At 46.3% G+C, this 13,427-nt stretch overlaps 1 protein-coding gene and 1 pseudogene across 2 annotated transcripts in view; both read left to right on the top strand.

The window, feature by feature from the left end:
- Positions 1–5,942, top strand: part of TEKT5 (tektin 5) — a 73,965-nt gene extending 68,023 nt beyond the window's left edge. The window contains exon 7 of the mRNA XM_017533515.2: positions 5,640–5,942. Within this exon, the coding sequence (XP_017389004.1) occupies positions 5,640–5,856 (217 nt within the window). The 3' untranslated portion in view covers positions 5,857–5,942. The remainder of the gene's footprint in view (positions 1–5,639) is intronic.
- Positions 4,189–4,826, top strand: LOC108307952 (annotated as a pseudogene). Its single transcript, XR_001826733.2, has one exon. The product of XR_001826733.2 is annotated as a 60S ribosomal protein L13a-like (transcript).
- Positions 5,943–13,427: the final 7,485 nt, after the last annotated feature.

Here is a 13,427-nt window from a genome sequence, read left to right on the forward strand (position 1 = left end):
GTGATCTCTCTGCCTCAGCCTCCCAAAGTGCTGGGTTACAGGCATGAGCCACCATGCCAGCTGCTTTTCTCTTTAAAAATTCACTCAGTGTCCAACTTAGTAGCCATGTGTGGCCATTTAAATAATCTGAAACTAAATTCATTAAATGTATTTATTTATTTTATTTGTTTTTGAGGCAGCATCTCTGTCACCTAGGCTGGAGTGCACTGGCGTAATCTTGGCTGACTGCACCCTCCACCTCCCTGGTTCAAGCCATTCTCCTGCCTCAGTCTCCCTAGTAGCTGGGATTATTTGCATGTGCTACCATGCCTGGCTAAATTTTGTAGAGACGCTTTTGTCATGTTGGCCAGGCTGGTCTTGAACTCCTGACCTCAAGTGATTCCCCTGCCTCAGCCTCCCAAAGTGCTGCAATTACTTTGGCATGAGCCACTGTTCCTGGCTGATTTATTTATTTATTTATTTGTTTTGAAACAGTCTTGCTCTGTCACCCAGGCTGGAGTGCAGAGGCATGATCTCGGCTCACTGCAACCTCTGCCTCATGGGTTCAAGCGATTCTTGTGCCTCAGCCCCCCAAGTAGCTGAGATTACAGGTGTGCACAACATCTGGCTAATTTTTTTTTTATTTTTAGTAGAGACGGCATTTTGCCATGTTGGCCAGGCTGGTCTCAAACCCCTGACCTCAAGTGATTTACCCACCTCAGCCTCCCAAAGTGCTGGGATTACAAGTGTGAGTCACACACCCAGCCAAAATTTAAATTTTAATGTAATACAGTTAAAAATTAAGCTTCTCGATTGCATGGCCACATTCAAGTGTTCAGTAGCCTCATGGGGCTGGTGGGTACCATATTGGATGGTGTAGATATAGACCATTTCCATCTTCACAGAAAGTTCTACTCCATGGCACTGCTGCAGCATACTTTCTCTCTTGGCCTTCGCATGTCCAGCTCAGTCTGATCTTTCTTCTCTACTCCAAGTCCTCCCATGGAAGGCTGAGGGAGGAGGGTCACTTGAGTCCAAGAGTTTGAGACCAACCTGGAGACAAAAAGACGAAACCCCATCCCTATAAAATTTTTTCTTTGAATAGCCAGGTGTGTGGTGCATGCCTGTAGCCTCAGCTGTGTGGGAGGCTGAGACAGGAGGATCTCTTAAACCCAGAGGTTTGAGGTTGCAGTAAGCTATGATGGTACCATTGCACTCCAGCCTGGGTGACAGAGGGAGACCTTGTCTAAAAAAAAAAAAAAAAAAATTTAAATCGACCGGGTGCTATGACTCATGCATGTAATCTCAGCATTTTGGGAGGCTGACTTAGGCAGATTGCTTGAACCCAGGAGTTCAAGGCCTCCTGGGAAACATGGTGAAACCTCGTCTCTACACAAAATATAAACTTAGCCGAGTGCAGTTTTGCCCACCTCTAGTCCCAGCTACTTGGGAGGCTGAGGCTGGAGGAATGCTTGAGTTGAGGAAGTTGAGGCTGCAGTGAGCTATGACTGCACCACGGCACTCTGGCCTAGACAGAGTGAGACTGTGTCTCAAAAGGAAAAAAGTCCTCTCCTCAGAAAGTTCTGGAAAAGCAAAGCCTCAGAAGGAGAGGTGTGGGGAAGTAGTACAGGGCAGCCCAGCCCCAGCTGATTCTGCAAGGGGCCCCAGACCATGAATTGCATCACGCATATGTCTGCACCTGAGACCCTTTGTACCTGAGTCAGCCAGCCATTGTCTGTGGCCACTGGCAGTGACTCTCCTCCCAGGTGAGGTAGCTGTGATTGGCTAAGCAACATAATTCTCTTGAGGAGTGTGGATCTGTGGGCCATTAGCAGCCAAAACTGACTCACAGCAGCTGGGGATAGTGCCCTGGACAGTAAGGGAGACTTGAGTGAGGCTCTTACCTAGAGACAAGGCTGGCCCTGTTATCCTGTTTACTAAAAAGAAATTGTGATAGAGTATGAGTAACACAAAATTTACCATCAGTGACATTTAGGACATTCACGCTGTTGTGCAGCCCTCAGCACTCTCTAGTTCTATTGTAGCAGGAAAGGCCGCAAAACAAACCTCTCCAACACCGAACTGGGAAGGAAGGGGTGATTTATTCGGCCACGACCACGACCACGGCATAGTTGCCTAACAGCAGAGCTCCCCTGACAAAGAAAATCCCTGCCCTTTTAAAGGCTTACAACTCCAGAAATTACATGTGAAAGGGTCTTGGTCCATGAAGTAGGTGTGGGGTATGTGACTTAGGTGGGGGTGTGATAGCGTTTAAGTGAAAACAATGCCTTCCAGAAAGATTCCTCCACACCATACCTGTGAACGACAGGAGTGCGATTAAGGGTGGCGCCCTGGTCTGCCAGCCTTTACTTCTATTGAAATGCAATGGAGAAGTCTAGGGGAAGGGCTCTTAAAAGCCTACGAGGATTAAGGGTCTCCTTCCTCACTTTGACGTTTCCATCACTCCAAAAGGAAACCTGTATCCGTTAAGCAATCTTCTACATTCTCTCCACCCCCTGACCCATGGAAGTCGCTAGTTAACTTTCGGTCTGTATGACTTTGTCTATTCTGGATATTTCTTTTTATATATATATATATATATATATATATTTTTTTTTTTTTTTTTTTTTTTTTTTTTTTTTTTTTTTTTTTTTTTTTTTTTTTTTATTTTTATATTTTTTTTTTTTTTTTTTTTTTTTTTGAGATGGAGTTTTGCTTTTGTTGCCCAGGCTGGAGTGCAATGGGCGTGACCTTGGCTGACTGCAACCTCTGCCTCTTGGGTTCAAGCGATTCTCCTGCCTCAGCCTCCCAGGTTGCTGGGATTATAGGCATGCACCACCACACCTGGCTAATTTTTTATATTTTTGGTAGAGACAGGGTTTCTCCATGTTTGTCAGGCTGGTCTCGAACTCCCAACCTCAGGTGTTGTACCCGCATCAGCCTCCCAAAGTGCTGGGATTAGAGGCAAGAGCCACCTCACCTGGCCTCTATTCTGGATGTTTCATGTGAATGTAATCATGCAATATTTGTTCTTTTGTGTCTGGCTTCCTTTGTTGAGCATAATGGTTTTTCGTTGTTTTGTTTTTGAGATGGAGTCTTGCTCTGTTGCCCAGGCTGGAGCACAATAGCTCAGTCTTGGCTCACTGCAACCTCCATCTCCTGGGTTCAAGTGATTCTCCTGCCTTAACCTCCCAAGTAGCTAGCACTACAGGGACCTGCCGCCACGCCCAGCTAATTTTTGTATTTTTAGTAGAGACATGGTTTCACCATGTTGGCCAGGCTGGTCTCGAACTCCTGACCTCGTGATCCACCCGCCTCAGCCTCCAAAAGTGCTGGGATTACAGGCGTGAGCCACCATGCCCGGCCCTGCATAATGGTTTTCAAGATTCATCCATGTTGTCACATGTATTAGTATTTCATTCTTTTTTATTATAGCTGAATAATATTCCATTTTGTGGATTGATTACATTGTGCTTATCCACTCATCCATCCATCCATGGGCATTTGAGCTGCTGCCACCTTTTGGCTATTGTGAATAGGGATGCTGTGAACACTCATGTACACATTTTGGCTTGAACACCTGTTTTTCATTCTTTTGGGTATACACTCAGGAACAGAACTGCTGGACTGAATAGTAAGTCTATGTCGAACTCACGGAGGAATCTCAAGATTGGTCTCCTGTCCTGTTTTATCGTGCTGTCTTATTTCTTACTTTGTGTGCATTATCCTTGGCAGCTTCTCATGTATTTCCTTGTCTGCCTGTTCTGCCTCTACCTTCTCCTGGAGGGCTGAGCCTTGCCTGTCATGCTTGCTGCTGTCTCTCAGTGCCAGGCACAGTTCCTGGTACACAGTGAGTGCATCTACCTTCAACTGCTGAATAACCTGTGCCAGGTTGGGCACAGTGACTCAAGCTTATAATCCCAGCACTTTGGGAGGCCAAGGCAGTTCGATTACTTGAGGTCAGTAGTTCAAGACCAGCCTGGCCAGTATGGTGAAAGCCCGCCTATGTTAAAAAAATACAAAAATTAGTTGGACGTTGTGGTATGTGCCTGTAATACCAGCTACTCAGGAGGTTGAGGCAGAATTGCTTGAACCCGGGAAGTAGAGGTTGTAGTGAGCCAAGATCATGCCACTGCACTCCAGTCTGGGTGACAGAGGGAGACTCTGTCTCAAAAAATAATAAACAGCTTTTCCAGGTGACTGCCAAAGATGATGGAGGTACGGGTCCTTGTGCTCCATGGCCGCGGCCATCTCCTGGGCCGCCTGTAGACATCGTGGTGAAGCAGGTACTCCTGGACTGCAAGTCAGTGGTCATATGCTGCGAGGGCATCAATATTTTTGGCAATTTCTATAAAAACAAGTTGAAGTACTGGCTTTCCTCCACAAGCGGATGAACACTAATCCTTCCTGAGGCCACTACCACTTGCGGACCCCCAGCTGCATCTTCTGGCAGCCAGTGCAAGGCATGCTGCCCCACAAGACCAAACGAGGCCGGGCCGCCCTGGACCGCCTCGGGGTGTTTGACGGCATCCCACAGCCCTACGACAAGAAAAAGCGGATGGTGGTTCCCACTGCCCTCACGGTCGTGCGACTGAAGCCTACAAGGAAATTGGCCTATCTGGGATGCCTGGCTCATGACGTTGGCCAAAAGTACTAGGCAGTGACAGCCACCCTGGAGGAGAAGAGGAAAGAGAAAGCCAAGATCCACGACCAGAAGGAAAAACAGCTCATGAGGCTATGGAAACAGGCAGAGAAGAACGTGGAGAAGAAAACTGACAAATACACAGAGGTCCTCAAGACCCACGGACTTCTGGTCTGAGCCCAATAAAGACTGTTAATTCCTCATGGTTGGCCTGGCTTGCCCTTTATCCATGATCGCCCTGGAATGTGCGGGACCCAGGGGCAGGCAGCAGCAGTTGGGGTGCCACAGGCAGCCTGGGACATAGCAAGCTGGGAGCAAGGAAAGGGTCTTCGTCACTGCTTTCTGAGGTTACTTGAAAGCACTCGGAGAATTGTGTAGGTATACTTTATCTGTGATCAATAAGAAGAGCAATCAGTTATTATTAGCAAAAGGGAGCTGGAAGACAAGTTGGAGGGGCCTTCCTCGTGAGTGGGGCGTCTGTTTAACTTTCCATCTGGTCATATACTATGCTCTGCAGCTGTTAGAATGTGCAAGCCCTTGGGGACAGCATGAGCTTGCTATTGTACAAAGGGTATTTATAGTAGCATACGCTGGAAAGATGCACAACCAAGGGGTTACAAGCATTGCCCGTGCTCCTCACCTGTATTTTATAATCAGAATCAAACAAATTACTTTTAAACAAAAAAAAGGTCGGGCACAGTGGCTCATGTCTGTGATCCTAGCACTTTGGGAGGCCGAGGCGGGCAGACCACAAGGTCAGGAGATCAAGACCATCCTGGGCAACATGGTGAAATCCCATCTCTACTAAAAATACAAAAATTAGCTGGGTGTGGTAGCGTGTGCATGTAATCCCAGCTACTCAGGAGGCTGAGGCAGAAGAATCGTGAACCTGGGAGATGGAGGTTGCAATGAGCTGAGATCGTGCCACTGTACTCCAGCCTGGCAACAGAGCTAGACTCTGTATCAAAAATAAATAAATAAATGAATAACCATAGCTTCTCCTCTGCCCTCACCCCAGGCTGGTGAACGAGGTGTTCACCATCGACGATACCCTGCAGACCCTCAAGCTGCGGCTGCGGGAGACACAGGACACACTGCAGCTGCTGGTCATGACCAAGTCCCGGCTGGAGCACGAGCTCGCCATCAAGGCCAACACCCTCTGCATCGACAAGGAGAAGTGCATGGGCATGCGTAAGACTTTCCCCTGCACCCCGCGCCTGGTGGGCCACACCTGAGCACCACCCCGGCCCTTGGTGCCTCATTCCGTGCTGGCATAAAATTGGAAAAGGCCGAGAAACAAAATAAAACGGTATTTTGTTTGGAAGGGGCCAACTTTCTCTCTTTTTCGTATCTGTTTGTTCTCTGCATTTCTTTCTTTCTTTCTCCCTCTCTCTTTCACTGTTACCTGTTTGTCATCTTAGGAGCACAGAGTAGATGAGGGTGTTTTAAGATTAGACATGGCAGCTCAAAATCTAGAGCCCAGCTCTGTCACTTAGGAGCTGTGAGGCCTCGAACAAGCGTCTAGCCTGCGGTCCTCATCTATTGAACGAGGGTAGTCCTAGGTGCAGGGGACTGTCAGCAGTGTGGGGCAGAGAAAAACAAAACCAAAGATAACCAGGATTTAGAATCAGAAGTTCTGGGGTTGAATCCCAGCCTTGGTAGTTGGAGTGTTTGTATGTATGTATACATGCGTGTATTTATTTATTTATTTGAGATGGAGTCTCACTGTGTCACATAGGTTTGAGTGCAGTGAGGTACTCTCGGCTCACTACAACCTCCGCCTCCCTGGTTCAAGCGGTTCCCCTGCCTCAGCCTTCCCAATAGTGGGAGTACAGGTGCCTACCACCACACCTGGCTAATTTTTGTATTTTTAGTAGAGATGGGGTTTCACCATGTTGACCAGGCTGGTCTCGAACTCCTGACCTCAGGTGATCCACCCATGTCAGCCTCCCAAAGTGCTGGGACTACAGGTGTGAGCCGTCACATCCGCTGATGGAGTGTTTTAGAAATAGCTATGGGAGGCCAGGTGTGGCGGCTCATGCCTCTAATCCCAGCACTTTGGGGAGCCCAGCTGGCTGGATCACTTGAGACCAGTAGCTCCAGACCAGGCTGGCCAATGTAGGGAAGCAGTGTCTCTACTAAAAATACAAAAATTTGCCCGGTGTGTTGGCACAAACCTGTAGTCCCACCTTCTGGGGAGGCTGAGGTGGGAGATCACTTGAACCTGGGAGGCAGAGGTTGCAGTAAGCCATGATTGATCCACTGCACTCCAGCCTAGATAACACAGCACGACTCCCTATGAAAGTAAAAAAATTGCAATGGGAGAGAAAGGAGGCAAAATTCATTCTGTAGGCTAGGCATGGTGACTCACATCTATAATCCCAGAACTTTAGGATGCTAAGGCAGGCAGATCACAACGTCAGGAGCTCAAAACCAGCCTGGCCAACATAGTGAAACCCTGTCTCTACTAAAAATACAAAAGTTAGCTGGGCGTGGTGGTGCGTGCCTGTAGTCCTAGCTACTCAGGATGCTGAGGCAGGAGAATCACTTGAACCCAGGAGGCAGAGGTTGCAGTGAGCTGAGATTGTGCCACTGTACTCCAGCCTGGGCAACAGAGCAACCCTCCATCTCAAAAAAANAGAAGGAAAAATAGAAAAACGAAAGCAATGAAGGCTTTACATACTTCTTGGTAAAACGCTTAAAACTGCTGCAACAAAAATTCAGGATTACTTTTTATATAACAGTATATTCAAAAGCATTTACAAAGTTAATAAAAACTTAATCAGATTGGTTTTACTCAATGATCTTTTGTATAATGCTGTCAAATGTCCCATTTAGGAAGTCTGACTAAATAACTGTATCTATAAACCTTTTCTAGTCATTAATATTAAAAAACCCTTGTATATTATTACCACTTGTCCTATCAAAATCTCTATTTTGAAATATATTTGTCGTTCCATTTGGAGCATTAACCTAGAACAGACAAAAAATGTTTATCAATATTATAAATCTGACATTTATAAATAATATTCAATTCCATGTAATTGAATATTATTTATATAATATTATACTAAAGAGCAAACGGATGTAACAGAGGTAGTACTTACACATTTTACACTGACTTTCAGGTGCAGATACTCATAATGCAGAAATAAATTACAATATAAAATTGGAGAAATCCTACAAATGTGTGTACATATATATAAAAATAGAGATCAATCATAGAGAAGCATCAAATACAAGAGAGTACGGTACAGATTACACACAAATATTGATAAACTATAAGGTAAAGATAACATAATCAAGGATGAGAATATTGATAAAAGACTCCATGAAGGAAGTCTTGCACCACAGTTTGGAGGAAGATCTCGAAATAAATTAAAACACAGCTTTTATAAAGCAGTTATTTCAGTGGATAGAGAGAACACAAGGGCATGGTGTAAATGGTGAGAAACAAAGGCATTGAGGAGATAGAAAATAACATGTAAAGATAACGTGCAAAACAACCAAAATAAAGGAGGTGCAGTCCATAAAGTTTATAAATGGCACTAATATTTACTCAACTGTTTAGGTCAAAATCTAAGGTGTCATCAATGATACTTTCTTCTGCCCTACACTCTGTATCTAAATAATGACCAATTCCTGTTAATTCTACCGCTTAAGTGTATCCTGAGTTCTGTCTTTAGTTCCCCAGTAGCACCACCTAATTTTCAGACTATCTCTCATCTGAACTACATTTTGTAGCCTCCAAGGTAGTCTTACTGCATTCCCTTGCCCTCAGTTTCACCTCGCCCTCGCTTGAAACCTTTTCTCCGTGTTTCTGCCCACTAGGTTGGTCTGTTTGAAAAGCAAATCAGGTCACTTTATATTCTCACTAATAAACCTTTCAATGGATTACTCATACTGCCAGAATAAAGTCCAGAATCTTTAACATGGCATGTGTTGCTCTGGACCTAATCTATCTTACCTGTTTTAGTTTGTGCCTCTCCAGCCTCATGTAGATCCTTCTGCCTCAGCCATGAAGGGAGTTCTCTCAGTTTTTCATACAACCTATTTGTATTCTCTCATCTCCAAGCAAGATCAATTTTAACTTTTCCAAGAAAGCCCCCCTTGACCATCCCACTCCTGAAACATGACAGACTACACTAAGTCTTCTTAAACTCTGAACAACTAATAATACTTCTCTGTCACAGCTTTTAAATGGCAGCTTTTTATAATAAATCACAAGTTCCTTTAAGAAGGGTCAGACAAACATGGTGGCTCACGCATATAGTCGCAGCACTTTGGGAGACAGAGGCTGGTGGATCACTCGAGGTGGGGAGTTCAAGACCAGCCTGGCCAACATTGTGAAACCCCGTCTCTACTAAAAATACAAAAATTAGCTGGGTGTGGTGGTGCATGCCTGTAGTTCCAGTTAATCGGGAGGCTGAGGCAACAGAATTGCTTGAAAACAGGAGGTGGAGGTTGCAGTGAGCCATTATTAAGCCACTGCACTCCAGTCAGAGTGACATAGCAAGATTTCGTCTCAAAAAAAAAAAAAAAAAAAAAAAAAAAAAAAAATGGGGAAGTGACATTGCCTCAAAAAGTAGTTAAGCATAAAATTACTCTATGACCCAGCAATTTCACTCCTAGGTGTTTACCCAAGAGAAGTGAAAACAATCCTCAAATACTTGTACATGAATGTTCAGAGCAGCACTGGTCACATTAGTCAAAAGGTGGAAAGGTGGAAGCAACCCAAATGTCTATCCATGGATAAATGAGAAAACAAAATGTGCTGAATCCTTATAATGGAGTGTGATTCAGCCATGAAGTGGAATGAAGCTCTGATCCACAGTACAACGTGGATATACCTTTAAAACAGGATGCTCAATGAAAAAAGCCAGACACAAATGCCACCTAGAATATGATTCCGTTTATATGAAATGTCTGGAATAGGCAAATCCGTAGAAAGAGCAGATACAGTTGCTGGGAGAGGGCAATGGGAGTGACTGCTTAGTGGGTATGAGGTTTTATTTTGGAGTGATGGAAATGTTTTGGAACTAGAGAGAGGCGGGTGCACAACATTGTGAATGCACTAAATGCCTAGAATTGTTAATTTTTGAGTTGGAGTTTCTCTCTGTCACCCAGGGTGGAGTGCAGTGGCATGATCTTGGCTCACTGCAACCTCCACCTCCTGGGCTCAATGATCTTCCTGCCTCAGCCTCCTGAGTAGCAGCTGGGACTACATACATGCACCATCATTCCTAGCTAATTTTTTTTTTTTTTTTGTAGAGGTGGGGTTTTGCCATGTTGCCCAGGCTGCTCTTAAACTTGTGGGCTCAAGCAATCCTCCCACCTCCGTCTCCCAAAGTGCTTAGTGTGCTGGCATAAGCCACCAGATGGGACCTCTCTTTCTTAATACACCTCTTCCATCAGGGATCTCACTCCTTCCCCTCCTTTTTTTTTCTTTTTTGAAATGGAGTTTCACTCTTGTCACCCAGGCTGGAGTGTGTGGCACAATCTCGGTTTGCCGCAGCCTCTGCCTCCCTGGTTCACGTGATTGTCTTGCCTCAGCCTCCTGAGTAGCTGGAACTATAGGCACATGCCACCGAGCCAGGCTAATTTTTTGTGTTTTTAGCAGAGATGGGGTTTCACCATGTTGGCCAGGCTGGTCTCAAACTCCTGACCTCAAGTGATCCACCTGTCTTGGCCTCCCAAAGTGCTGGGATTACAGGCGTGAGCCACCGCACTTTCCCCTCCTTTTAATCCCATTCATCCCCCACTGACTCCCAAATTTCTGGCTTCTAAATCCAGGCTCCTGAACTCAGCTCCTGGTGACAATTCTAGCTTCACCCGCCCAGCTCCAGGCCATCCCCTGTTCCTCCCTAAGTAAATGTGCCACCAGCTGATCCCCAAGCTTGGAGCCATCCTTGATTCCTCTCTGTCTCCCACACCCCAGATTTAATTCATCAGCAAGTCATGTGCGTACTACCTTGCTAATTTTTCCCGAATTTTGCCACTGCTCGCCTTCTCCTGTTACCATCCGAGATAAGCGCCTACTATGTGTCACCTGGGCAACAGGTACAGTGCGGAATGAAGATGAGTCAGCTTGGACTGTGACCCCCAGGCACTTACAGGTGCTAGTAGGAGACACAGGGCTTCTACACCACCAGATGCAGCTACATTTAGGCAGACGGGGATCAGTGATCTCTCAGGAAAGATCAACTTCAAAGTCAGGCGCTTGAGTTGGAAGGTTCCTGTTCTTCAGTGAGCCTCAGTCTCCTTGTCGGTATAGTGGTTCCCCCAACATGAGGATGTCTAGGAAAAGCTCAGCATTATTGGGACAGGATCTTTGAGCCCATGCGAGCCCCAAAACATGGGTAGAAAAAATAAGTAATAGATCTCCAACACTTTTTAAGCTATTGTTGAAATGTTCGTGGATGCCGTTGGGTTCAACCAATACGTTATTGAATTGATACTGGCCTCCTGTTGTTACAGGTTTTCTTTGAGAAATCCTGAAAATACAAAGAAGGAGGCCACCTGATCTCATGTGGAGAAGGGATCCTCCTCCTCTGTTGTTGTTTAAAAGAGGTGGTAGGGCCGGATGCAGTGGCTCACGCCTATTGCCCCAGCATTTTGGGAGGCTGAGATGGGCGGATCACCTAAGCTTGGGAGTTCGAGACCAGCCTGACCAACATGGTGAAACCTCATCTCTATTAAAAATACAAAACTAGCTGGGCATGGTGGCACACACCTGTAATCCCAGCTACTTAGGAGGCTGAGGTAAGACAATCACTTGAACCTGGGAGGCAGAGGTTGTAATGAGCTGAGATCGCACCATTGCACCCAGCCTGGGCAACAAGAGTGAAACTCTATCTCAAAAAAAAAAAAAGATGGTGGGATGATACCATGGTCAAGAGCCCCTCCCTCCCTCCCTCTTTTCCTCTCTCCCTTCCTCTCTCCCTCCCTCCCTCCTTCCCTCCCTCCTTCCCTTCTTCTACAGGGTTTTGGCATGTTGCCTAGGCCAGTCTTGAACTCCTGGCCTCAAGCGATCTTCCCTCCTCAGCTTATCACAGAATTGGGATGTCAGGTGCTAGCCATTGATCCTGGCATGAGCAGAATTTTCACACTGGGTGTATTTTGGCTCCACTCCCCATTAGCTATGTTGCCCTGAGAAAGTCACTGAATCACTGAACCTCAGTTTTCCTATCAAAGGGGCCAACATTCATTTCACCCATTCATGGGTGATTGTGAGGACTAAGACTTCCATATCTAAGAGGTATTCAGTAATATTTGAAGAATAACAGCTCATATTTATTGAGGATTTGCTCTGTGCCAGGCAATTTAAAAAGTACCATCTCATTTTAATCATCACTCAGCCCTGGAACATGGAAATGGAAATTAAGGCACAGAGAGGTTAAGAAACTTATCCATAGTCACACAGTCTCCTTATCTGTATAATGGTCCTCCTAAGTGAGGATTTTTAAATAATAAATGACTGGGGCAGGATTTAAGTCCAGTTATGAGAATCCAGAGTCTGAAATACTACTGACCACAGCTTCCCAAATAAAAAACTATTGTTTAGGGTGGACCCACAGTCCAAAAAGGGGAAGGCAAAGGCCAGCCCCATAGGGGCATCTAAAGGAGCAGAGGACCCCACAGGCTTGTCCCCAGAGGGGCTGATCTGATTAAACATTTCCCCATTCTCTGGAGGACAGAGTAATAATAACAATTGGAGGCCAAGATGGAAGGATTGCTTGAGGCCAAGACTTTGAGATCAGCCAGAGCAACATAGCAAGACCCCACCCCTCTCTACAAAAAATAAATTAGCTGGGCACAGTGGTATGCACCTGTGGTCTCAGTTACTTGGGAGGCTGAGGCAGGAAAATAACTTGAGTTCAGGAGTTTGAGGCTGCAATGAGCTATGATGGTGCCACTGCACTCCAGCGTGGGTGACTGAGCAAGACCCTGTCTCTTAAAAAAAAAAAAGTCAGAAAACAACTGGAGCTAACAGCTTGAATGCTTGGAAGTTGTCAAGTACTCTATCTCAGATAATCCTCATGCTCATACTCACTTTACAGATGAGGAAACTGAGGCACAGAGAGTCTAGCTCTTTTGCCCACAGATACACAGCTAGAAAGGGCTGGCCCTGGTCTTCAGCATTTACACACCCACCCCCCAGGTGGCCACCCACTGGCGATTCTGCCCCCACTCCTCTACTCCCAGCCAGTGTCAGTGACAAGGCAGTCCCTGCTGGGAAGGAGACAGCTGCATTTTTTTGCCTTGTCCAGAAATGTCAGTGCATCACTGTCACACAAAGCCTGCTGTTCACTCCTGTGATTCCCAAGGCACTCTAGACAAGAGTCCCTGCTCCCAGGGTTGGGGTGGGGGAAGGAGCAGCAATGGGAGGCAGGTTCAAAGCACACAATTAAAATTCCTAAGGGGCCATATGAAGTCTTATTCCACATGCAGAACATTCTTGGTCTCCATATGGCACTGGGGGCTGGGCTTTAAGCCTCTTGCCACACCTTCTCGCATCCCATGTAACCCCTGATGTGCTCCCGGGTGGAATTCTCTGTGTCCCCAAGACAACTGGCCCCTCCCTCCCTCCACCCAGCAGGGCTGCTTGGGATTCCTGGCGCTCCTCTGGGGACAGGCATGAGTGTGGGCACCCATGGGCCACAGAGCCCTGGGCAGCCTGAGTCAGGGATATCCAAGGGCCTGCTGGCTCAGGCCACACACCTAGCAGGTCAGCACCTGGCAGTGTGTGTGTGTCCTAGGAGGGAGTGTCCACGGCTCCTGGTGGCCCTGGGCTGTTGGTCGTCTC

The sequence above is a fragment of the Cebus imitator genome, unplaced genomic scaffold (assembly GCF_001604975.1).
Source record: "Cebus imitator isolate Cc_AM_T3 unplaced genomic scaffold, Cebus_imitator-1.0 Scaffold4, whole genome shotgun sequence".
NCBI lineage: Eukaryota > Metazoa > Chordata > Mammalia > Primates > Cebidae > Cebus > Cebus imitator.